This window comes from Vulpes lagopus, chromosome 4 (genome assembly GCF_018345385.1).
Source record: "Vulpes lagopus strain Blue_001 chromosome 4, ASM1834538v1, whole genome shotgun sequence".
Lineage (NCBI taxonomy): Eukaryota > Metazoa > Chordata > Mammalia > Carnivora > Canidae > Vulpes > Vulpes lagopus.
The window spans coordinates 144241709-144269410 of NC_054827.1; the positions used below are offsets into that span (position 1 = coordinate 144241709).

The 27702-nt window shown below is 37.5% G+C and overlaps 1 protein-coding gene and 1 pseudogene across 4 annotated transcripts in view; one reads left to right on the forward strand and one right to left on the reverse strand.

Moving 5' to 3' along the window:
* TBC1D19 (TBC1 domain family member 19) overlaps positions 1-27702 on the reverse strand; it is a 141168-nt gene that overhangs the window by 103778 nt on the left and 9688 nt on the right. Inside the window, exons 2-3 of one of the 4 annotated variants that reach the window (XM_041752578.1) lie at positions 5000-5072; positions 3986-4031 (exon numbers count right to left, since the gene is read on the reverse strand). The exons of 1 other annotated variant lie outside the window; for it this stretch is intronic. In XM_041752578.1, the coding sequence (XP_041608512.1) occupies positions 3986-4031; positions 5000-5072 (119 nt within the window). Of the gene's footprint in view, positions 1-3985; positions 4032-4999; positions 5073-27702 lie in introns of those variants that run through there. 2 more of the 4 variants (XM_041752580.1, XM_041752582.1) reach the window with 2 other exon arrangements.
* LOC121489494 lies at positions 10883-12540 on the forward strand (annotated as a pseudogene).

Sequence of the window (27702 nt, forward strand, 5' to 3'; positions counted from 1 at the left end):
ATAGGAACAAAGCACAGAAACCTGTGCAGCACTCTTGACTCCTGCCTCCTCCTGTCCCAGAGTCCCCTGAAATACTTCTCAACTTTTCCACTCCACTGCCACCATTTTAGACAACCCACATCTCTTGTTTGTATTCATCTGACAGGTTCTTAAGCAGTCTCCCCTCCTTCCACTATGTTCAACCTATTTGTCAATTTGCCTGGCTGTTTAGCCAGGGGTAATGTCTTCCTTATCACCAGTGATGGTATTTCCAGTGTTTAGCATAATTTGTGGCACAAACTGGATAACCAGTATACTGCTGAGTGAGTATAAAATGCAAATATGATCATGTCACTACTCTGCTTAAAATTCTAAAATGATACCCAAATGTTTTTAGGATCCAGTCTAAAAAGCTTTGAGGGACACCTGGGTAGCTCCATTGGTTAAGCAGCCAGCTCTTGGTTTCAGCACAGGTCATGATCTCAGGGTCACGAGATGGGGCCTCACATCGGGCTCTGCACTCGGTATGGAGTCTGCATGAAAGATTCTCTCCTGCCCTGCCACCCACGCATGTGCTCACATGTTCTCTCTCTCTTGAATCAATCAACCAATCAATCAATCAATTGTTAAGTAAGTAAGTAAATAAAATAAATATCAAGTCTTGAGGAAGAAGTAAGGCATCCCTTCGGCCTAAGGCATTCTTCTCTACTCCTTCCTCTAACTCTGTATCTTAGCTTTTTTATCTCAATCTGAATATTGTGTCCTTTGGTAAGCCATCATGACATCCCCAACCTGGATCAAGTGCCTGCTCTATGTGTTCCTTGTACTATCCCATCATAGCACTTATGTTGTACTATAAGTGCCACCTTAAACTATGTGTGCCCCACTGAGATGTCAGCTCCATGAAAGCAAAAACTATCCAACTTGTTCATTATCCTCAATTTCTAACTCAGTACATAATACATAGCAAGTATATTTAAAGAAACATTCAAAAGGCAGTAAAGAAGAACTATGTGATTAGCACATTTTGGAAGTACTCTGGTCTACTGCCTGAGTACTCTTCCAGCAAATGCCATGAATGTCTATCAAGACGTAACCACGTCCTGTGATCTAGTGTACGGTACCCATGATTAAAACCTTTCTGTTTTTGGTCCACTACTGTTCAACATTCACACCTCTCCAAAGTGTGGCAAACATCTGCATATATCACCTATAACAGTAGACTATGGTGTATGTTTTTATAATATATACTTATATAGAAAGACTTTTAAAAGGTTTGTTTACTTCTTTAATTGATATTTCTTAAAGGAAAATTATAGGTAACCTAATTCTTCATCAACTGTGCTACACAAAGTACAATGAAAACTAAGACCAAAAAAATAAAGTGCATATTCCATGTAAAGACTATCTTAATTAAGTTTTTTAGTAAGTTTAGGATTAATAACTCCTGGGTATAATCAATTCAACAAATATTGTGTGTTAGCATTGGTTGGTGGCCCAATACCTTCGTACCTGCTGACTCAATACCATTTATTTGATGTTATAGAAGGTACTAAAAGAAATGTAAAATATACTTGTTTCGTGACACTTTTAATACAAGTGAGACATAAGATGTACACATATGTGAGATGTGGTAAAACACATGTGTTTTGGATTCAAAGAGCTGGAGGTCAAGACCCAGTGCTACCATTTACTAGCCATATGATCTTCAGAACATTATTTAAGTAGTTTCAGCCTCAGTCTTCTCTTCTGTAAAACAGTTATACTAATAAATTCCACAATCACAGGGTTGTTGTGAAGATTACAATGTATAAGACAATTCATTTAAAGTGCTTTTAGCACAGTGCTTGCGTAAAACACTCATTTAATTGCCTATTAAATATTAACACAATGATTAAATAAGGTCGATCCCATGACCCCAAGATCATGACCTGAGACAAAACCAAGAGTGGGTCCCTTAACAGACTAAGCCACCCAGGCACCCCAAATAAATAGTCAGTCTTAAGTTGGAAGAACTAACCCAGGCTACAATTTAAGTTTTGGGTAAATGACAGAACACAAAAATTTTTCTCTTTTAAACAAGGATCAGAAAACAATCTTTAGCATGTTTACTAAAATGAAGTATAGCTCATGTGTCTACACCTTTATTAGGAAAGAGCGTTGTTTTTTTTCCCACTCCAATTATTTAACCTAGTGAATTCTTCTACTTTACTCTTTGCTTTCTTTACTTGTCCATCTAATGGTTTCTGTCAATGGAAAATGCAACACAATATACTAAATTCACTTTATTCTTCTGATTTATGTTAGGGGAAACACTTCTTCTCCAAGCTGGATGTGTCCTTCCCTGTGGAAAGAGCTTCATTACTGTAACACTCTTGGCCTCTCTCCAGGGCTTTACTTGTTACACCATTTTTAAATTTTGAAATAATAAACCAAACATGCTCACCAATGCTATTTAACTGGAAGTTTAAATCTATTTAATTCTGGAGTTCAGTTAAAGGATTTATTTTGCTCTTGCACTAAGCTATGTCCTCTTATCTAGTCTTTATCAGTAATAAAAGTAAGTTTTGATCTCCCATTTGCCTTTATATTTTATCTTATTTCTCAATTTCTTCAGAACCCAAGTGAGTAAAAAAGGTGATACTACTTGCTCCTTCAAAAATCCCAACAAGTTATTCAAAAATATTTATTTAATATTTATTGTTAGGATACTAAAAGTAAGACAATGAATGAAAAACACTATCCCTGCCATCAAGTAAAAAGGCACTCAGTATTCACTCATAGAACAAATTTCAGAAATGGACTGGACTACAAAAATAGCAATCATCAGTAATATCTTCTCTGGATGAGGATGATGAACAGTGGATGAGAATCCACTATTTGTAATTACACACAACCAGGTACTTTTATTACACCATTATTGGATAGAAAGACACACAAAGTTACAAGCTTTCTGTGTAATAGAAAAGAGGTAAATCATCATGTTCATAAGTAACTTGTGGCATCTCTATGCATATTGTACATTTAAAACCTTACTTATCATGATAAACATCTATTCCTTGGTGACTAGGACCAGAGGTATGGTCATAGTCAACTTCAATTAAAAGCACTTAAATATGATCTTATTTAAGAATGTAAACCAACCAGGAAAATGATGACAAGCAAAGAAGCAAATACTAATTTTTAAAATGTGTGTCCAACCACAGGTTCACAGGCCTTCATCTGAGTCTCTTTATTTTAGAAATAGTTCTGATAAACTAGATTATCTTGTTTCCTAGTTAACAGCAGATTAGAAGGGACAAGTTAGAAACAGAAGTATGAGCATGTAGAGAATGTGAAAGACACAGGCACACTGATAGCAGTAATAAAAACAAAAATAAAACATAAGAACTCCATTAGACTATAAACTCCATGAGGGTAGGAGTTGATTTCTTGTTCTATATTATATTCCTAGTGCCTAGCACATGGTAGGTGCTCAGTAAATAACTGATGAATAATGGAAGACTGAATAAACTATAAACACTAACACTCCTTATTCTGTGTAACGACAAATAGTTTTATACACCTCAACAGACTCTGCGGGCAAGTCCAGATTAACAAAAATATTGATTTTCTTAATAATGACATCAATTTTGCAAAAAAAATTTAAAAAGTTAATTATATTTAGAACAGTTGCTTTATAAAGACAGAAAAAGGGTTAATATCCAAAATGGCAATAAAAAGAACATTGATAAGCTTCAGTTTTCTGAAGTATTAACTTATTTCCCTAACTACACTGGATAAATGAATTAACATAAAAATTTCAGTGGTAAAAAAAAAACCTTACCTATTTATGATTCATTCTCAGGCAAGACTGTAATTTTTCAATGTATTAATTTAAATTAAATGCTATATAAATACTAATGAAAAATGTAATATGAGTGTACACAGCAATACTATATTCATTACTTACAAAGTAAATACAGCTAAACATAATGGTATCTCAAAATAGGTAGAAAAAACTCACACACTCAGTTCACTATAAACAGCATTCTGAAGTTTCTTCTCCCAACCTATTTTTTAAAAAAGAATAAAATACACGAACATATTAGTTTTAAAAATAAGCATACATTATAATTAAATTTATCTCACTAAAACTCTAACAGCATATTTATTTGTGAAAGAACTTCTTCAAATGCCAATTGCTGTGTAAGTGTTATTAAGGAATGAAGTATTTCCTACATGTTCACAGTGTCTGTTGGCAAACACTAAGTAGCAAAATTATCAATATGACACTATTTTTTAAGTAAAACCATTGCACCATTTTCTCATGGTTGGAGGAACATTTCCTTCTTCCACTGCTAAGGTGCTCAATTAATGCCAAAATTACAGCTGTCTACTGTACTACTAGTGCTATGAGGAATGTGCCAAGGGAAGGGCAAGAAACATCCAGGCACCTGACAGACAGATCATAACCAATTAGTTAAACTAACTAGTCAGCAAACTCCTAAACAACAGAAACATTATTATGAGGTACCATCAAACCAGTTAGCTTGGCCGCTAACTACTTGAACTTAACCACTTAATATCTCAAGTAAGCCAATTTCCGAGTGCAAAGGTTAGAAAATACAGAACCTCTTTTCTTGCTCTAAAAGAAATTAGGGTTTTCTTTTCTTTTCTTTGAAAGGATAGAAAAGAGGAGGGGGGAAAAGTGTAGAAGGAAAAAAAGCCATAAATGAAAGCAAAAGAGGAGGTGCTTGGCGAGGGAGATTCTTCATACATTCAGGATGTATTTTGATCAGAAAGTAAACTATACTCAAAACTGATTAGTTTAATACAGTGATTCCCAGCGTTCCTGAAGTTTTGCAGTATTTTATCGAAATATCTGAAAGTTCTAATTCTCCTCAAAGAGAAAACTACCCAGCCACTGCTTCACAATTTTGAATGAGTAATTGAAGTCTGAAGATAAAATATTCCCTTCAAATGAAGTATTTCCTTATTTTCCCTTAAAGAATTAGGAGAGAAAAAGCAACTTACAAACCTGATATTTTAAAGAATTCCTTAATATCTTCTTTTAGTGATTCAAGTTTAATCTCAGGTCTCTGAAGACTGGCCTAATTTTAGAAAGAAGAAAAAGAAGAAAGGAAAAGACGGAGGTCAAAAGTAAGTCATTTGGGTTGATATTAAATATGAATGAAAAGTTTTAAAAGAGGTGTCCAAATGTGCATACTATTTTAAAAATCCCATTTTGAAGTCCAAGCACCTCTAGATAATAGAATTATCGAGAATAGCTCATAATAGAGAAGACTTTTTTTACCTACTCTTAAAATACAGGATCTGTGATGGTATACCGTAGTCTACTCAAAACATAAAAACTTGCAGCTTATAAACAGTTAACATTTTTATCTAGGACTTTTTTTAAAAATTTTTATTTATTTATGATAATCACACAGAGAGAGAGAGGCAGAGACACAGGCAGAGGGAGAAGCAGGCTCCAAGCACCGGAAGCCCGACGTGGGATTCAATCCCGGATGTCCAGGATCGCGCCCTGGGCCAAAGGCAGGCGCTAAACCGCTGCACCACCCAGGGATCCCTTATCTAGGACTTTTATCTTTGTGAATACTTAATATCTATTTTTCTAGCAGGAAAAATACTTAGCTTTTATAAATTCATTTCCTTAATATTATATCAAACATATACTGTGGCATTTACACCTAATGGCTTAAAAACCCCGTTGCATCCCTTACAAATGGATCTTTGAATAGCATCTTCTTTGGATTGCTGCTCAATGCAAACCTTTATTTGTTGTGCAGATTTATGGAAAACACATAAAACTACTAGTTCACAAATACTTATTAGTGTCTCCTTCATCTTCAAGTGCATGTTTTCTCTTCTATTGGATTTTCACACTGTAATTTTTACCAAAAGTAATAATTTCTCCAATTTATAATGGCTTTGATTATTTTCAAAGTGTTGATCTCTTATCATCTAGTTCTTTCTATCAAATTCTAAAAGTATTCCTTAAGAAGGCATTACTATTAGGGTAACTAATGATAAGTATTTCAAATCTAAGAAATCAAACATTGATCTTAACTTCCACTCACTACTTCTTTCCTTCTCATCTATTTTGTAATCCCAATCAATGAAATTACCATCCACCAGATATTCTAAATCAGAAAATTTAGTTATTCTTAATTCTACTCTAACCCCTCAAAGATTCAACCCCTTTCTGGGAAGATGGCATTGGAGGCAGTGAGTTATTTTTTGGTTTGGGTGCTTTTTTTGCTTTGTTTTTTAATCTCTCTGATTTCCACATAAAAACAGTCCAAACAACTGAATAGGAAAACCAAAATCCCATGGAAAACATTTACAACAAAACAGTGAAAATATATCCCCACAATAGTTGGGGACAAACAAACAACCATAAAACCTGTATGGTATTAGCATTTATGCAGGAAAAAGCCAAAGAAAGTAGTAGGGTACGTGATGGATGTGAAACAGGAGAACCCCCAAAACAGCCAACACTGTTTTCACTGGAACATGTGAAGAGCCAATTTTAGAACAGGAGCGAAAACTGGGAGGGGTTTTGCCTAATTGAATATAGCAAATGAGGTCTGAAAAGACTGTGGCAGCCCAGCATCTGTGAATTCTTGACACTGACCAACCGGCATCCCCTTTCCAGATATGGCCATTCCGAAGAGAAAATACTGATAGAGTAATAAATATTGAGGATGACTGGGAACTAATGTATTATCTTGAAAAGCCAGTTAGTAAAGGAAAAGGCATGTCTTGCCTTTCCTAAATAAACTGCACATCACAGGGTAACTAAATAATAAATAAAATGAAATACCTCTTGATAAAAGTATTCCAGCTAGTAACTAAAACAGATGGGATATAAATAGAATATCACCATTTTGCAACCCCTAATAAGTGACTAATTCTAGGCATTGAGCAGAAAGAGCTGTTAACATTGCAAAAGACAATTAGGTATTATGTACTTCTCAATGAAAGAACACTCCCTTGCCAATAGTTATGAGCAAAGGGATGACACCACAGTCCCATCGAGCCCTTGGTCCTGCTGTCCATTTACAAGTCCTACAAAGGCTAAAGGAACATGTTAAGTTGCACCATGAGGGTGCATTCAGAAAAACCCAGGATGTGAGAAATTCTAAAGATCAAATAGCCCTGTTCTTTAGCTCACAAGATGTGAGGAAAACAAAGGGAAGGAGAGAAAACCTGTAGATTTAAAAAAGACGTATCAAAAAAACTTTTTTAGGGCAGCCCAGGTGGCTCAGCGGTTTAGAGCAGCCTTCAGCCCAGGGCATGATCCTGGAGACCCGGGATCGAGGCCCACATCAGGCTCCCTGCATGGAGCCTGCTTCTCCCTCTGCCTGTGTCTCTGCCTCTCTCTCTCTCTGTGTCTCTCATGAATAAATAAATAAAATCTTTAAAAAAAAAACTTTTTTAGGGGCACCTGGGTGGCTCAGTTGGTTAAGCATCCAACTCTTGGTTTGGCTCAGGTCATGATCTCAGGGTTGTGGGATGACCCCTGTCAGGCTCCGCACTCGGCCAGAGTCTGCAGGAGTGTCTTTCACCTTTCTTTCTCTCTTCTTTGCTCCTCCCCAACTCATGCGTGTTCTCTCTCTTTCTCTCAAGTTAATAAATTAAATATTTTTAAAAATTATTTTTAAATTTAAAAACTTTTTTAATTGGCAAGACCAAGTTAGGGTGTTTTCATGTGAGGGATATATATTTGCTTAATAGAAGTATCAAGAAATGCAAGAAAACGATTACCATAATAAAAACCAGGTTGTTTGGGAGGGAAGAGTTTGTGATTGAAGTGGGGCAAATGGAAGGGTTTCTGGTGTGGCTGGCAAAGTTTCATTTTTTTATAGGGTGGTTGTTATATGGTCGTTCATCTTAACATTTATTACATGGCAGGTTTGTTTTATACAGTTTCTGGGTTTTATTTTACAATAAAAAGCATCAAAAAAGAAAAATATGCCAATTTATTCCTAAATTTATTCCTTATTCCATTCTAAAGTCCCACACTTGAGCCTAAGTCCTCATCATTTCTCATTTGGATCACTGTAATAGCTTCCAAACTGTACATCTTGCCACTTCATCTAAATTGCAACTGTTCCCCACCTGGCATTTTCACACTCCCTTATTTTACTGTTTCTTCTTTCTTAGCATTTATTACCTTCTAATATACCATATGATTAATGTATTTACTATGTTTATTGGTACACTGTCTATAATCCTACACTAGAAGTAATAAGCTCCAGTAAAACAAGGATCTTTGCTTTTTTGTTCACTGTTATATCCTAAATGCTTAGAATGGTTACTTTCACATAATAGGTGATCAATAAATGTTTACTGAATAAATGAACCAATTTCTCTCCTCTTTATCAATCCATTCTCCAGCATTTTCTTCCTAAAACAGAAGGCCTTCCTGACTGCAAATCTCCACAGCATAAAATAAGGAATCTAAACTTTTCAACAGGGCACACTTGGCTCTTCACAATGTAGACCAACTTAACTCTCCAAATTCATCAGCTGCTCTTCCACCAAGCTAACAACATCCTCTCCTCTCTCACACCTTCTCTCCCCAACACACCCTACTCTCTCTCTAGTCACTGTGAACCACATTCACTGATCCCCCAACTGTTAAGTAAAGAGTTTCAGGCTTTTGTTCATGTTGTCTCTCAGATGCAAGTGCTCCCTCACCATCTTGGCAGATACCTACTAACTTCCAAGACATCCCTCAAATACCACCTCCTTTCTCAGTTCGCCCCTACCACTTGCCTACAAAGACAGTACACTCTGTTCCTGTTACAGCACTCATCAGATTATATTGTAATTTTCAGCTCACCTATTTTTCTTCTGGACTCTTAAATTCAAAGGCAAGGACCATAACTTCATTTTTGCATCTCTAGTATTAACTTAGTACTAATTGTAGCTTAAAAAAATTATATCGGTCAAATCATGTTCTATCCTTTTTATACAATTTTCACCCAAGTAAGCAAGGAACTTTATAGAAGTTATTGCTAACTAAAGAAACTGGTTTCTAGTCTCTTATTCCTAGGATTTTAAAAGCTGCAAAACTTTGCTCATTATTCAAAAGTACCAAAGCAAAAGGAAATAGGTTTTCCTTTACTGAGCCTATATTTGGAAATGACTCTGAGGTAGCATAATTAAAAGAATTTCAAGGGAAAACACTGGTTATTCCTTCTAAATATGTACAATATTTTAAAGTTGCTAGACTTCCTAGATATATTTTTTAATCAAAGGCAAATCAAATTCTTAAACATAATTATAAAAATCTTGAGAAATTTGGGGCTCCTGGGTGCTTTGGCTGAGTGAGCATCTGATTCTTGATTTCGGCTCAGGTCATGATCTCAGGGCCATGGGACTGAGCCCAATGCCAGGCTCTGCACTGAGCATGGAGTCTGCTTGAGATTCTCTCTCCCCCTCTCCCTTTGCCTCTCCCCATACCATTCATACTCTCTCTCTCAAAAAAAAAAAAAAAAAAAATTCTTGAGAAACTTAAAAAGCAAAAGCAGGCCAGTGACAGGAGGGCAACATGGTAAGACAGTTCTTGAATATGTTTTAGTAGCATAATCCCTTTTTAAAATGAAACCCAATTTAAAACCTTAGTACATAAAACACATTGAAAGTGGTATTAGTAGACAGTAAAAATGAGTGTTCTCTCATTGACTAAAGTATAATTAATTACATTAGAAGTATATAGCTTTATTATGATATAGCTTCAATATCCAATTTGTTTTTGTATTTTGTTTTGGTTGTTCAACATAAAGAAAAAGTCTTGATTCACAGAGATAAGTGTTTGTACTTTTAAGAGCTTCCTGGCACTTTCAGCACACTCCCAAATTAAACTGCTGCGGGAAATCAAAAGCGGAGACTGGGAGAATTGTTTTTTTTTTTTTTTTTTTAAACAAATTACTGAAGAAACACTTGGCTGGCTCGGTCGGTTAAGCGTCCAACTCTTGATTCCAGCTCATTCCATGATTTCAGGGTCACAGGATGGATCCCTATGTCGGGCCCCACTCTCAGCTTGAGATTCTCTCCCTTTCCCTCTGCGCTTCCTCCCACTTGCTCTTTCTTTAAATAAATAAAATCTGGGGATCCCTGGGTGGCTCAGCGGTTTAGCGCCTGCCTTTGGCCCAGGGTGTGATCCTGGAGTCTCCAGATTGAGTCCCACATCGGGCTCCCTGAATGGAGCCTGCTTCTCCTTCTGCCTGTGTCTCTGCCTCTCTCTCTCTCTGTCTCTCATGAATAAATAAAAAAATATTTTAAAAAATAAATAAATAAAATCTTTTTTTAAAAAAGAAAACATAAATAAATAAATAAATAAGGAAACAAATCACTGATATTAGTTATCATACATAGAAAACTCAGAGTTTCTGATGCTTATAACTGCTAACACTACACATATCATATTACTACTATGTGATGTGTCACTGGCTCATTTGTTCAACATTGCCACAGTAATACCATTAAGGGAGCCTCTGCTGAGCAGATGCACCTGTGCTCTGCCTACACCCTGCGCTAGTATCCTTACTCACATAATGAACCGTGAGTGCTCATGCGCAAACCCCAATATTTTGAAATACCAATGTAGAATTATTTCCTTCCTCATCAACGACACATTTTTAAGTGTCTCTATATATGAAGATGATGAAAGAAACAGGGTTTTTTCCTGGGATTTATCTGCAGCCAAGTTAACCTGGAAGCACAACAGTTGATTATGAAGTATTTAATACAACAATGCATTTTCAAGAATGGTGCTTAATATATTTTATTTATATTACTGTTAAAATTAAGAATTTTTGAACAGGGGTACCTTGGTGGCTCAGTCAGCTAAGCATCTCCCTTCAGCTCAGCTCATATCTCCAGGTCGTGGGATTGAGCCCCACACTGATCAGCAGGGAGTCTGCTTCTCCCTTGGCCCCTCTCCACTGCTCGTTCTCTCTTTCTCTCAAATAAATAAAATCTTCAAGAAAAAGAATTTTTAAATAAATAGGACCTTTCCTTGGGTATAACAGAGCACAATTTTAAAACCACTGGAGACTAAATAAGGACAGAATTTGGCGTCATAAGACCTTGAATTATCTCTCAGCCTTTTTTTTTTTTAAGATTTTATTCTGAGGTTAGGGTGGCTTCCATTGTTCGGGGCTTAGGGTGCCATGAGGGGTGACCGAGGACGAGGGCGGGCGCTTCGGGTCCCGAGGAGGCCAAGGAGGCGGTTCCAGCCGTGTGTGCCACATATTCCATTGATTTCTATCTGTGTGAGATGGCTTTCCCCCGGGTCAAGCCAGCGCCTGACGAAACTTCCTTCAGTGAGGCCTTGCTGAAGAGGAATCAGGATCTTGCTCCTCATTCTGCTGAACAGGCGTCTATCCTTTCTCTGGTGACAAAAATCAACAATGTGACTGACAATTTGATTGTGGCTCCAGGGACATTCGAAGAGCAAACTGAAGAGGTGTGACAGGTGGGATCGTATAAAAAGGGAACAATGACTACAGGACACAATGTGGCTGACCTGGTGGGAATCCTAAAGATTCTGCCAGCACTGGAAGCTGCCGCCGCCCTAGGGAACGAAGTTGTGGAAAGCCTGAGAGCACAGGCTCCTTCTGAAGTTTTAACCACAATGACCAACGCAACTGGCTTTGAGATCAGTTCTTCTGATGCTACAGTGAAGATTCTCATGACAACAGTGCCACCCAATCGCCGAAAACTGGACCCATAATTCCATTTGGATATCAAGGGGCTGCAGAGTGCCTCAGCAGCCATCAGACATGCCCGCTGGTTTGAGGAAAATGCTTCTCAGTCCACAATGAAAGTTCTCATTAGACTGCTGAGGACCTGAGGATTCGTTTTCCCGGCTTTGAGCCACTCACACCCTGGATCCTTGACCTACTCGGGCACTATGCTGTGATGAACAATCCCACCAGACAGCCTTTGGTCCTAAATGTGGCATACAGGCGGTGCTCACAGATTCTGGCTGCAGGACTGTTCCTGCCAGGGTCAGTGGGAATCACTGACCCCTGTGAAAGTGGCAACTTCAGAGTACACACAGTCATGACTCTGGAACAACAGGACATGGTGCGCTATACAGCTCAGACTCTGGTCCGCATCCTCTCACATGGTGGTTTGCGGAAGATTCTTGGCCAGGAGGGTGATGCCAGCTATCTTGCCTCTGATATATCTACCTGGGATGGAGTGATAGTGACACCTTCAGAAAAGGCTTATGAGAAGCCACCAGAAAAGAAGGAAGGAGAATAGGAGGAGGAGAATACAGAAGAACCACCTCAAGGAGAGGAAGAGGAAGCATGGAGACTCAGGAGTGGCCTTCCTTTCTCTTCACCCCCTTTCTTGTCCAAGGGGAAGACTACAGCCTAAGCTAACTGCTCCTGGGCTTTAACAAGGGGGCATTTCTGAGGGATAGGGGAGACAGAAGTGTCATTCCACTGGGTTCTGATTGGCTCAGTAGCCAGAAGTCTTCCATTTATGACCTATGCCATCCATCTATAGTGAAACAATACCAGCTTTTCTCCTAAGACTTCAGAAAACCCAGTTCTTGGAAACCTCTCCAACCAGTACTTCGTTGTTGAAATGTTGTGAACTGTTAGTGTCTGGAATTTTTTTTTTTCCTAACAAAAATGATTAAAGTACTTCCTAGTTAAAAAAAAAAAAAAAAAGATTTGACTTTGAAATATATAGAGAGAAAATGAGAGAGAGAGCACGAGCAGGGGACAGAGGGAGAGGGAGAAGCAGGCTCCCCGATGAGCAGGGAGCCCAACGTGAGGCTGGATCCCAGGACCCTGAGATCATGACCTGAGCTGAAGGCAGACGCTTCACTGACTGAGCCACCCAGGCGCCCCATCTCTCAACCTTATTTATCATCTTGGTCAAGTAATTTAACCTCTCTGTATCTGAGTGTTCTTTATTTAATAGGGAAAGTAATACCTGAACTAGGTTATTGTGAGATTTAAATTTAAAATTTTTCAAAGTTATTTTTAGTTGGTCAGTCCAGTGTAAATAAAGTTGTATTATAAAATATGAGGTATCCAGATGACAATGGACTAAATGTAAAAGACTAGCAGGGAGGGAGTCCCTGGAGGTAGAGGTTTTTTAATATATCTACAACAAAATTTAAGCTTTTCTTTAAACAAAACACCTGTAACTCACTATGAGAGCTGGTAAAAACAGGATAAAAAATATAATCCAGCAAGACTGTACATTACCCTGCATACATCCTTCACCATTTATGTTGACATTTCTGACATACTTCACCATTCTGCACTCTAAACACACATGACTACCTCTACTCCCACCACCCTTGACGCACACAAATATATACAAGAATTCAGTTTCTACTTTCACCAGAACAATCTTAATCCAAAGCATTAGCCACTGGCAACCTTAAATTCCTAAACCTGGTAAGTAAAGAAAACTAGAGAAGCAAAGTGGCTAATGACTTGGCTAAGTCCAAGAAGCTGAGCAGTAACCTGAGACTACAGACTCCATGAAGTACAAAGCAGGGCATAGCAAGGTCTACAAAAGAGGGTTCCAAGGATCTTTTAAGTGCCTTTATTTTTTTTTTTTTAAGTGCCTTTATTTTTTTTTTTTTAACTGCCTTTAAAGAAGACCCCATCCTCTCCACTTCTCACTATGCCATCATGCTTCATCTTTCTGTGTCTGAAGAATCACAGAATTTCAGGGTTAAAAGAAACTACAGAGTTCTTCTAGTCCAACTAACCATTTAATAAAACTCTCCTTTCTAGGGGTTTCCTAGCTTAGAAACTCTAACTTAGAAACTGTAAACTAGGGGGAGAATTAAGATGGCCAAGTAATAGGGAGACCCTGAGCTTGTCTCATCCTAGATCAACATCAGATCATTTTGGGCAACTGGCAAATCAATGAGGATTAAGAAAACAATCTGCACAATTAGAGGGAGAGACTATAGCAAATGCAAGGTTCAGAGATGTGAACTAGAGGAGAAAAAAGCCACAGTGGCACAGAGGGAAGAGAGCTCTTTATACAAAAGAAGTCAGGGAGGGGGGAAAGAAAGCAGCACATAGGATTCCTGCAAATTCTGTGGTGCGAGGACCCTCTGGGTTGGACTGGGAGAGAATGTCATCCTTCCTGGAGTACATTTGGAAGACAGTATATTGCCTCTCCAAGGACAAAAGGTCCACCAGGCTTCACTGAGTGGCCGTTCAACAGCCAGGGACTGAGGTTCACTCAGAGGGTAGATAACCTGGTTGCAGCTTTTCCCTGTGCTTGACCATAGAATCCAAGCACCTGTGCAGCCCTGCAACTTCTTTTCTTAGAGCAGCGCCAGGCATAGGTGCTCTTCCAGTGGAAAGGACACCTTGCCGGGTCCTTTCAAATTTGGAGTTTTGGGCAACCTGGGTGGCTCAGTGGTTCAGCACCTGCCTTTAGCCCAAGGCATGATTCTGGATACCCAGGATCAAGTCCCACATTGGGCTCCCTGAATGGAGCCTGCTTCTCCCTCTGCCTGTGTCTCTCCCTCTCTCTCTCTGTATTTCTCATGAATGAATAAATGAATGAATGAATGAATAATTAATTAATTAATTAAAAAATAAAATAAAATTTGGAGTTTTGAATCATCGCCACCCTCCAGAGATAAAACACAGAGAACTATGGTACCAGGCATGCTGATGGCCCAGAAACAGACAGATTGTGGGCAGGGATCTGATGGAAGCCTGGGGCACAGGAGGAGAGATTGATCGCATTTCACTGAGGGCCTCCTGAAGAGTGCCCCCAAGTTCCCCTCCTGGGGGGAACAGAGAACAAAATGATGTCATCTTCCATCCCACCCACCAGCATCTTCAGACTTCCCAGAGAAACACAACGGCCCTAGTGGAGGCTGGAGTAGCTAACAAGAAACCCCACCCCCCTCCGCCTGGCAGGGGCATCTTTATAGGTTAAGTCTGACTGTGAAGCAGTGCAGCAGGCCTCTCCTCCAGAGGACCAACACAGGCCCTCCACATGTACCGAGTCATAGATCAGAGAGTGCGCCAAAGCATGTTTCAGTTCTGGTGGAAATAGAACCACATTTTGCTTTCATTTTTTCTTTGGAATCAGGCTTAGGCTTATAGCTTTTTGCTAGTTTACTTGTATATTTGCTTGTTTCCTTTTCTCATTTTTTGGGTCAGGCTTTTTCTTTGGAATCAGGCTTATAGTTTTTTTGTCTGTTTGCTTTTTTGTTGCTTTTCTCTTTTCTTGGATCAGGTTTTCGGGGGGCATTTTCAGGCTTATGTTAACAAACAAATCAAAGCACACCTAGTTAAAGGTCCAAACACTCCCCATGACAAGCAAGGAACAACTCTGCAGAGGACTGACCTGTGGGAAAGAGCAGTCAAAACACAACAGCAAAGTGCACACAGCATACACCAGAAACACCTCCTGAAGTCCAAGGCCCTGGACAGTGTATGACCTCCTTCTTAATACAGTATTACTCTCAGGAGCAGGAAATGTAACAAGCTTTCAGAATATGCAAAAGACCAGAACCTAGACATAATGACAAAATGGGAGGAATTATTCCCCAAAAATAAGGTCAAGAAAAATCACAGCCAGAGATTTGTTCAAAACAGATATAAGCAATATATCTGAACAAGAATTTAAAACAATAGTCATAAAAATATTAGCTAGGCTTGAAAGAAGCATAAAAGACACCAGAGAAACCCTTGCTCAGGAGATAAGAGACCTAAAAACTAGTCAGACTGAAATAAAAAATGCTATAACTGAGATACAAAACCAACTGGATATAATCACAACAAGAATGGAAGAAGCAGAGGAATGAGTAGTTAATATAGAACATAAAATTATGGAAAATAATGAAGCTGAAAAGGAGAGGAAAAGACAACTATTAGATCATGAATATAGACTTAAGGAACTCAGTGATTCCACAAGCATAATAATATCCATATCATAGGAATTGCGGAAGAAGAAGAGTAGGAAAAAAGGACAGAAGTTTTATTTGAATAAATTATAGCTGAGACCTTCCCTAATTTGGGGAAACAAGCACTCAAGTCCAAGAGGCACAGAGAATTTCCCTCATAATTAACAAAACCAGGTCAACAATAAGACATATCATAGAAAAACTTGCAAAATACAAACATAAGGAGAATTCTGAAAGCAGCTAGGGACAAAAGGTCCTTGAACCTACAAGGGTGGGCATACAAGGGTGGGTTAGCAGCAGACCTGTCCACAGAACTTGGCAGGCCAGAAAACACCGGCATGATATATTCAACAAGCTAAATGGGAAAACTATGCAGCCAAAATATGCAGGTTGTCATTTAGAACAGGAGAGGGTGGGTGTTGATTGGGTGTCTGCCTTCGGCTCAGGTCATGATCCTGGGGTCCTGGAACTGGGCCCCACATTAGGCTCCCCACTCAGCAGGGAGCCTGCTTCTCCCTCTCTCTCTGCTGCTTCCTGTTTGTGCGCGCTCTCGCTCTCTCTCTCTCTCTTTCTGTCAAATAAATAAATAAAATCCTTTAAAAAATAGAATAGGAGAAGAGAGAGAGTTTTCAAGACAAGCAAAAACTAAAGGAGTTTGTTAATGCTAAACCAGCTCTGTAAGAAATACTAAAGGAGACCTTTGAGCAGCAAAGAGAGACCAAAAGCAACAAAGACTAGAAAGAAATACAGACAATCTACAGGAACAGTGACTTTATAAGTAATACAATGGCACTAAATTCATATCTATCAAAAATTACTCTGAATGTAAATAGACTAAATGTTCCCATCATGGACATAGGGTGTTAGAATGGATAAAAAACAAGACCCATCGACATGCTGTTTACAAGAGACTTATTTTAGACCCAAAGACACCTCCAGATTGAGAGTGAAGGGGTAGAGAACCATCTATCATGTGAATGGACATCAAAAGAGAGCTGAAGTAGCTATACTTATATCAGACAAACTAGATTTTAAAACAAAGGCTGTAATAAGAGATGAAGTAGGGCACTATATCATTAATAAAGAGGTCTATCCAACAAGGGGATCTAACAACTGTAAATATTTATTCCCCAACTTGGGAGCAGCCAAATATATAAATCAATTAATAACAAACTTAGAGAAACTCACTGACAATAATACAATAATAGTAGGGCTTTAACACGCCACTCACAGCAATGGACAAATCATATAAGCAGAAGATTAACAGGGAAACAATGGCTTTGAATGACACACTGGACCAGATAGACTTAGGTATTCAGAGGATTTCATCCTAAAAGAGAATACACATTCTGTTTGAGTGTACATGAAACAATCTCTAGAATAGATCACATATTGGGTCACAAATCATAGAAAATTTGGAAAAGCCACAAGTACGTGGAGGTCAAAGAATATCCTACTAAAGAATGAATGGGTTAACCAGGAAATTTAAAAAGAAATTTAAAAAATACATGAAAGCAAATGAAAATGAAAACACGATAGTCCAAAACCTTTGGAATCCAGCAAAGGCAGTCAAAGAGGTAAGTATACAACAATACAGGCATTGCTCAAGAAGCAAGAAAAGTCTCAAATTTACAATCTAACCTTACACCTAGAGGAACTGGAAAAAGGAAAGTAAATAAGGCCTAAAACCAACAGAAGAAGGGTAATAACTAAGATTAGAACAGAAATAAATGATATAGAAATTAAAAACAAAACAAGAACACATCCACAAAATTAGGAGCTAGTTCTTTGAAAGAATTAAAATTAATAACCCCCTAGCCAGATTTATTTAAAAGAAAAGAGAGGGGCAGCTCTGGTGGCACAGCGGTTTGGCGCCACCTGCAGCCTGGGGCGTGATCCTGGAGACCCGGGATCGAGTCCCACGTTGGGCTCCCTGCATGGAGCCTGCTTCTCCCTCTGCCTGTGTCTCGGTCTCTCTCTCTGTTGCTCATGAATAAATAAATAAAATCTTTAAAAAAAATAAAAAAGAAAAGAAAAGAGAAAGGATCCAAATAAAACCATGAATGAAATAGGAGAAATCATAATCAACGCCACGGAAATACAATTATAAGAGAATATTATGAGCAATTACAGGCCAACAAATTGGGTAATCTAGAAGAAATGGATAAATTATTTTGGATAAACAACCAAAACTGAAACAGGAAGAAATAGAAAACTTCAACAGATCCAACAAAGAAATTGAATCAGAAATGAAAGACCTCCCAACAAACAAGAGTCCTGATGGCTTCCCAGGCAAATTCTACCAAACAGTTAAAGAAGAATCAATACCTATTCTTCTGAAGCTCTTCCCAAAAACTAGAAATGAAAAGAACACTTCCAAATTCATTCTATGAAGCCAGCATTACCTTGATTCCAAAACCAGGAAAGACTCCACTAAAAAAGAATTATAGACCAATATCCTTGATGAACATATGTGCAAAAATTCTCAACAAGATACTGGCTAATCAAATCCAACAGTATATTAACAGGATTATTCACCATGATCAAGTGGGATTTATTCCTGGGCTGCAGGGGTGGTTCAATATCTGCAAATCAATTAATGTGAGACACCACATTAATAAAAGAAAGGATAAGAACCATATGATCCTCTCAGTAGATGCAGAAAAAGCATTTGACAAAATGCAGCATCCTTTCTTGATAAAAACTCTTAAGAAAGTAGGGATAGAAGGAACAGATCTCAACATTGCAAAGGCCATATACAAAAGACTCACAGCTAATATCATCCTCAATGGGGACAAACTTAGAGCTTTTCCCCTAAAGTCAGCAACACAACAGGGATGTCCACTCTCATCACTGTTGTTCAACATAGTACTGGAAATCCTAGCCTCAGCAATCAGACAACAAAAAGAAATAAAAGGTATCCAAGTTGACAAGGAAGGTGACATGATACTCTACGTAGAAAACCTGAAAAACTCAACCACAAAATTGCTAGAACTGGTATAGGAATTCAGCAAAATCAGAGAATATAAAATCAGTGTACAGAAGTCTGTTGTATTACTATGCACCAATAATGAAGCAGCAGAAAGAAAACTCAAGGAATCAATCCCATTTACAATTACACCAAAAACTGTAAGATCCCTAGGGATAAACCTAACCAAAGAAGAATTCTGTACCCTAAAAACTACAGAACACTTATGAAAGAAATTGAAGGCATGAAGAAATGGAAAAACATTCCATATTGGAATGGAAGAACAAATACTGTTAAAATATCTATACTACCCAAAGCAATCTACACAGTCCATGCTATCCCTACCAAATAACACCAGCATTTTTTACAGAGCTAGAACAAATAATTCTAAAATTTGTATGGAACAACAACAAAAACAAAACAAAACAAAAAAACCCTGAATAGCCAAAGTAACATTAAAAAAGAAAACCAAAGCTAGAGCCATCACAATGACAGACTTCAAACTATACTACAAAACTGTAATCATTAAGGCAGTAGGGTACAGAACAAAAACAGGCATATAGATCAATGGAACATAATAGAAAATCCAGAAATGGACCCTCAACTCTATGGTCAACTAATCTTTGACAAAGTAGGAAAGAATATCCAGTGGAATAAAGACAGTCTCTTCAACAAATGATGTTGGAAAAAATGGACAGTGACATGCAGAAGAATGAAACTGGACCACGTTCTTACACAATTAACAGAAATAAGTTCAAAATAAATGAAAGACTTCAATGTGAGACAGGAAACCATCAAAATCCTAGAGGAGAACATAGGTGGCAACCTCTTTGACTTTAACTGTAGCAACTTCTTACTAGATGCATCTCCAGACCCGAGGGAAACAAAAGCAAAAATGAACTATTAGGACTATCGAGATAAAATCCTTCTACACAGTGAAAGGAAACAATCAACAAAACTAAAAGGCAGCCTACAGGATGGGAGAAAATATTTACAAATGACATATATGATAAAGGGCTAGTACCCAAAATCTATAAAGAACCTAACAAACTCAACACCCAAAAAATAAATGATGCAGTTAAGAAATGGGCAGAAGACATGAACAGACATTTTTCCAAACAAGATATCTAGATGGTTAACAGATACATGAAAAGATCACCCATCAACAGGAAACAACACATTTTGGCGAGGATGTAGAGAAAAGGAACTCTCTTACACTGTTGGTGGAAATGCAAACTAGTGTAGCCACTCTGAAAAAGAGTATGGAGGTTTCTCAAAAAGTTAAAAATAGAGCTACCCTACAACCCAGCAATTGCACTACTAGGTATTTATCCAAAGGATACAAAAATACTGATTCAAAGGGACCCATGTACCACGATATTTATAACAGCACTATCAACAATAGCCATGTTATGGAAAGAGCCCAAATGTCTACTGATTGATGAATGGATAAAGAAGATGTGGGGTGTGTGTGTTTGTGTGTGTATTAGAATATTACTCAGCCATCAAAAAGAATGAAATCTTGCCATTTGCAACAACCTGGATGGGACTAGAGTGTATTATGCTAAGCAAAATGCTAAGCAAAGTCAGAGAAAGGCAAATACTAAATGATTTCACTCATATGTGGAATTTAAGAAACAAAACAGATGAACATAGGGGAGGCGAAAGAAAAATAAGATAAAAACAGAGGGAGACAAACCATAAAAGACTCTAACTATAGAGAACAAACTGAGTGCTGCTGGAGGAGAGGTGGGGAGGGGGAGGATGGGTTAAATGGGTAATGGGCATTAAGGAGGGTACGTGTTATAATGAGCACTGGGTACTATATGGAAGTGATGAATCACTAAATTCTACTCCTGAAACATACAATAAAATAAAATAAAATAAAATAAACTCTAAACTAGCTTTCTAGTTTAGAAACTCACTACATCTCTACCTTAGCCAATTCTATATTTGAATTGTTACATTAGAAAATTCTTTATTATGAGCTAAAATTGATTCCTCTTACCATCTGCCACCATCACACACACACACACACACACACACACACACACACTCACACACAAAATGCCACAAAAAATAAGCCTAATTCCTTTTCTCTAAAAGACCTTCAAATAGTCTAAGAAAGCTATTGAATCTTCCCTAAAAGCTTCTTTTTTCAAGGTCGCAAATATTTCCAGATTCTCCAAATTCTCTTCATATGACAGACTCGTCTTACCATCCTACCCATTCTTCTATGAGCAAAGTCCAATCCAACATGTCCACTATTGTAGTAACTTCCTAACTGATCTCTCTACTTCATTCATTTCACTAGACCATTGATTATCAAACTTTTAGCCCTGGGGACCCTTGCTCTCCTAAAAATTGAGGATCTAAGAGTCCTTTTTTTATGTGGATTACATCTAATGATATTTACAGTATTATAAACTAAAACAGAAAAAAAAACCTATTTTTTTTTATTAGTATGGAATTTCCTCAAAAATTCAGAAACTGTATTACTGCATGATCCAGCAATTTCAATCCTGGGTACATACTTGAACACATATTTGTACATTCATGTTCACAGCAGCATTACTCACAATAACTAAAATGTAGAAGCAACCCAAGCATACACAAATGAATGGATAAGCAAACTGTGATATGTATACACAAGGAAATATTACTCAGTACTTAAGAAGAAAATCAAAAAAAAAAAAAGAAGGAAGAAAATCTTCACACAGCTAGAGCATGGCTGAACCTTAAGAACATTATGCTAGGTGAAATAAGTCTGACACAAAAAGACAAATACTATGTAACTTCACATTAATGAGGTACTTAGAACAGTCCAATTCATAGAGACAGAAAGTAGAATGCTGGTTGCCAGTGGCAATGGGAAAAGTGGGAATGGAGAGTTAGTATTTAATGGGTACCAAGTTCTATTTTGGGATGATGAGAAAGTTCTAGAGACTGATGGTAATTGATGGTTGTACAATAATGTGAACATACTACAATAAAAATATTAATTCATTTAAAAATAACTCATAAACCCATTATATATTAGCCTAAATATTTTTATTTAAAAGAACTGTATATTCAGAAACAAAAATTTGTGAGAAAAGGTGGCACTGTCTTACATTTCTACAAATCTCTAATGTTTGGCTTAACTGAAGACAGCTGGATTCTTCAATCTGCTGCAATATACCATCTGTGACACTATGTTATTTTGATTGAAATATATGAGAAAGGTCAGTGTTGCACAGATATATAACTGGAAAAGGGAAGGCCATATAACTAGAAAAGGGTATCCTTTTAAGATACTTATTCTCCTTTGATAGCTACCAAAATTTGACCAGTAGTTTCCTAAAAATTAGTTGCAACATGGAATCTGAACATCAGTCAACTTTTCACTTTTTTATTACATAAACATGTAATGCTCTGCTTTGCACTTTGAATCAATATTCCACCTATACATGACTTCATAACATTATGCATTGATCATTTTGAATATATTAAGTGACGCACTAGACACGTTCACTAAACAATATCAAAAGGTAACATTCTTTAACATCATCATAAATATCACCAGTAAAGTCTTTTAAGTATTGAGGAGCTATCAAGTTCATAGTGGTGAATTCAAGTTTTCCAGAATCTAAGTGTCTTTCATCGCTGTACCTCAAGAATCAGCACAATAGCTTTCACATAGTGAGTACTTCATAAACATGTTCTAAATGAATCCATTTGCACTGAAGATTCCTTAGACTTACACCTGCAAAAACCCCATGGGAAACATAAGGTGATTGCTCTTGTTCTCTGGAATTTTTAGTCCAGACAAGAAACTCAATAAAAAAAACTAATGCCACTGTAAGAAAGAAATGTTTTTTTAAAAAACCTTATTTTAAAAAGGTATCATCCATTAAGACAGGCAATTAACTCTAATTTAAGAACTGGAAAAGGGGAGCAAAGGAGTATAAGCTAAGTAGACTGAGCAAAGGTATACAGATGTTCTTGTGCATTATCACTTTGTGGAAAGGCAAAAGTTCCAAGAGAATGTAGGAAGGAATAAAGTGGAAGATGAAGCTGGAATGGCCTCTCTTATTCCTATCTGCTGAACTCACCAGTGCCAGATTAATATTCCTTAAAAAATCCTTCATGTCTTCAGCCTCCTCAAAATACCTCAATGACCCCTTTAAAACCTACAGAATAAGGCAAATTATTCTGGCATTTATGATCTTCAAAAACCTAGTCCTTCTGAACCTATATAATCTTATCTTTTGTTGGGAAGGAAACATTTTCCTCTACCCTTCAAAGATTCTTTCAGCTGGTCTAAGAATTAAATTGACATGAAACAGATTAATAGGAGAAAACCAAATTTAAATTCATACACATGGGAATTCCACACACATAACAAGTTGAAAATAGAAAGGTAAAAGGACATATACATGCCATCCTAAGCTAAAGAACGGAGTAGAAATTCGGGGCTTCAAAAGGAAGGAAGGTAATCCACGGAGCAGTAAGAAGAGCAGATGTTCCATAATAAGATGTTTGCCCTGCCATACAGACGGGTCACTCAGATAAAATTTATCTCTGGTAATAATTCTTATTCTGGGAAACACCACAGTTTAGAATCCTCTAGGTAGCTAAGTGCAAAGGTTTCTTTTGAGCCTGCAAGATCTCAATTGCCTTCAACTCAAAACAGTCCACATACCGAAGTGGCACATTTTGGGGAGACTTGTTCTGAACTCCTTCACTCTCTAGAAGTGACCTACAACAGATATCTTCTGCTTAACCTCCTTGCTGTTCCTATATTGGGAATTCACTCCAATCTTCCCACCTTCAGTGCTAGCCAAGCCTTCTCTACCCCCAGCTGTGTCCTTTGAGTATATTTATATCCTAGTATATGCCTTATTTAAGTATACTTATAAAGTATACTTATAAAGTATACTTATTTAAGTATACTTATATGCCTTATTTAAGTATACTTATTTACATTCTTTCTTCTTTCAATAATTAATTGAACACTTCCTATGTGCCAGCTGCTGAATATAAAAAGAAAAACAAGACATGATTGTCCCTCTCTCTCTCTTGAGGAACTCACAATGTATTGAGAGACAGAAAAAGCTGGGGTGCCTGGCTGGCTCACTCAGTAGAGTATGTGACTCTTAATTCTGGGATCTTAAGTTTGAGCCCCACATTGGGTATAGAGATAACTTGGGGGGAAAAAAGCTAAGAATAAGTATGATAAATAAATGCTCTTTCCTGCATCAACACACATTCTTCTCATTAACATCACTGTTTGGGACTCTGTCTATCTTCCATCACCACCACAGAAGAGGCTCAATTAAAATATGCTGAATTGGGTATTCCCATTCCTTCCTAATATTTTTGGTTCTTTATGAAACTGTAGACCTTATCTATTTCTGTAATTTAAGTAGTCCCAGGGGACATGCATTGTAGCCAGGAATGAGTTTTAGTTACAAATGGGAAGTTTTGGCTCTGTGCAAGCTGATCATGCCTTAATACTCAATCTGTGTTGTATAATTCAAGCCCTGCTCTGGTTTCTCTCACCTGAAGATAGATCCTTCACTGGTTTTCTTTTGCTGACATCCCAAAGCTGACCCAGTTCTCTGCTAGCACTGGCTGTCTTATCTCCCTTATTTCACATCTTTACTTCTTAGCCTTTCATAATATACTTTATGCCTGAGCCAGTCTTCAGTTCACATTTAGTAATCAATCTTTTCCTTGTTTCAGCTTGGCCTTATCTAATTCAAAAACCTGACATGACCTCTAAGCAACTCCATGCTGAAATAAAATGCAAAGAGATATGCTTACTTACTGAAAGCAAATCCATATTTTAATACTTATGTTCACTCTCTCTCCCCAAGTATATAAATTCTATAGAGAAAAGAGGTTTCTTATTTTTATTTTTTTTTTATTTTTATTTTTTTATTTTTTTTCGTATTTATTTATGATAGTCACACACAGAGAGAGAGAGGCAGAGACACAGGCAGAGGGAGAAGCAGGCTCCATGCACCGGGAGCTCGACGTGGGATTCGATCCCGGGTCTCCAGGATCGCGCCCTGGGCCAAAGGCAGGCGCCAAACCGCTGCGCCACCCAGGGATCCCGGTTTCTTATTTTTAAATGCTATATACAATCATTCATTTCTACATAGTTGTAAGAAGGTGGGGGAGAGACAGTAAAGTATTCCCAAATTGAGAAGGCACTTTAATGGTGCAACCACTCTGGAAAACAGTATGGAGGTTCCTCAAAGAGTTAAAAATAAAACTACCCTACAATCCAGCAATTGCATTACTAAGTATTTAACCAAGGGATATAAATATATTGATTCTAAAGGGCACATGCACCCCAATGTTTATAGAAGCATTATCAACAATAACCAAATTATGGAGAGTCCAAATGTTCATTGACTGATCAATAGATAAAGAAGTAGTGTGTGTGTGTGTGTGTGTGTGTGTGTGTGTGTGTGGGTGGGTGTGTGCGTGAGAGAGTGAGAGATGGAATATTACTCAGCCATCAAAAAGAATGAAATCAAAAAAAAAAAAAAAAAGAATGAAATCTTGCCATTTACAATGATGTGAATGAAACTAGAGCGTATTATGCTAAGAAAAATAAGTCAGAAAAAGACAAATAACATGATTTCATTCCTATGTGGAATTTAAGAAACAAAATAGAGGAACATAGGGGATGGGAAAAAAAAGAGAGAGAGAAAGGAAGACAAACTGTAAGAGACTTTTAACTTTAAAGAACAAACTGAGGATTACTAGAAGGGAGTCTGATGGGGGATGGGCCAAATGGGCAATCAGTTAGAGGGTGTCACTTGTGATGAGCAGTGGGTGTTATATGTAAGTGATGAATCACTCTACTCTTGAAACCAATATTACACTATATGTCAATTAACTAAAATGCAAATTAAAAAATTGATACCAAATCAATCAATGAAAGAGAGAGAGAAGGCACTTTGAGGCCAGAAAATGAAACTCTATACAACTTACACAGTTTTACAAGGCAACTTACTGATAGGGGTGGATCAGCAGATGACAATTCAGGAGCTGTATAGCTATTCTCCACAAAGTCTAGACCTTAGTCCACAGATTGTATAGTGTGACAGGATATATAGGAGGGCACTGTAGTGAGATCAAAGGGTCTGCATGCACCTCAAAGGCTTTGCATGCATCTAACTAACAGCTAACCTTTCATTAGATCTTGTGGCACTACCTGTGCATCAGGAAGGAGAAAGACTAAATTATCTTTAATGGATTCGTGGGAAGTCAAAGCAAGCCTTCCCCCCATTCTAGCCTTCATGGGCATTTCTAAGTTATGTGTTTTAATTTCCAAGAAGCCAGGAACACATAGCTCCAAAAAAGGTCATCATGAACATGAACATAATGAAGGGCCAAGGATGGAGTCAGTATTCTCGGCACTTCCACAATTATCTTACTTTCCAGGATTGAAGAACACAACAATAGCCAAGACAGATATGTGTAAGAATGATATCAGTCCTTGGTTCACACCAAATACAACCAGAGTCCCTGAATTATTAATTTATATATCAACTGCAGTAGTCCAACCCGCAGCTTAACTATATATACACCAAATCCTACCCTAGAGGAAAAAAAAAGACAGAAGATGGTAAGCTCCATTCATGGCACAGGCCTTTCAATACCAATGTATGTTCTGGGGAGTCTGGGTGGCTCAGTGGGTCAAGCGTCTGTCTTTGGCTCGGGTCATGATTCCAGTGTCCTGGGATCAAGCTCTGCATTGGGCTCCCTCCTCAAGGGGGAAGCCTGCTTCTCACCCTCCCTCTGCTGCTCCCTCTGTTTGTGCTCTCACACTCTGTCTCTCAAATACATAGATAAAATCTTAAGATTTTATTTTGTTTGAATCAAAGATAGAAGCTTGACTGAGCCAGGCAGGTGCTCCAATAAATGATATCTTTAAAAAAAAACAATAAATGTTATATGTCTTACAGAAAATATATTTCATTAAAATTTATCTAAATTCATTAAATTTTCATTTCTTTAAAATAAATGATAAATGAAGGTCAGTTTCTTCTTTTTATTATCTCTAAATTATCTCTACATGTATATATTTTTGATAATGATGAATAGAAAACTATTTTAAATACAATTTCATAAATTTTTTTGTAAGAGACAACTAGCACTGAGATGCTCTGGGGTTCTAGACTTATAACAACATCTTATCAATTATATTATTCTTTCTCTCTCCAAAGCATATCTTCTTTCAGGTTCCTTCCTTTCACAATTCTATTATTTATAATAACAATCTGAACAACAAGGCTTATTAAACACTTAATGGAATGGAAATGACATTTGAGGTTTTTACACAACATCCATTTTAAATACAAATAATGAATGATACAAAATAACAATGTTGATCTTGGTGCTAAACATCAAATTTGGATTTGGTTATCACTCTAGTGTCTAGAGGATGAGTGAGCAAATTCAATTTTACGATGCAGGTTGACTTCATAACAAAGTAACTCAAGAAAACTTAGAAATCAAAAAACACCACCCTTTCCAGAAACACAAAATTCCATGTTATTACATGAGGATCTTGATAATTAAACTTCAATCTACAAAAGGATATATTAGGGCACCTGGTGGCTCAGTCAGTCAAGTGTCTGCCTTTGTTTCAGGTCATGATCCCAAGGTTCTACTATCAAGTCCTGCATGGGGCTCCTTGCTCAGCAGGAAGCCTGCTTCTCTCTGCCCCACCCCACTCTTGTTTTTTCTCTCTTTCTCTCCCTCTTTCTCCCTTGCAAAAATAAATAAAAGTCTTTAAAAAACACAAAAGGATATATAT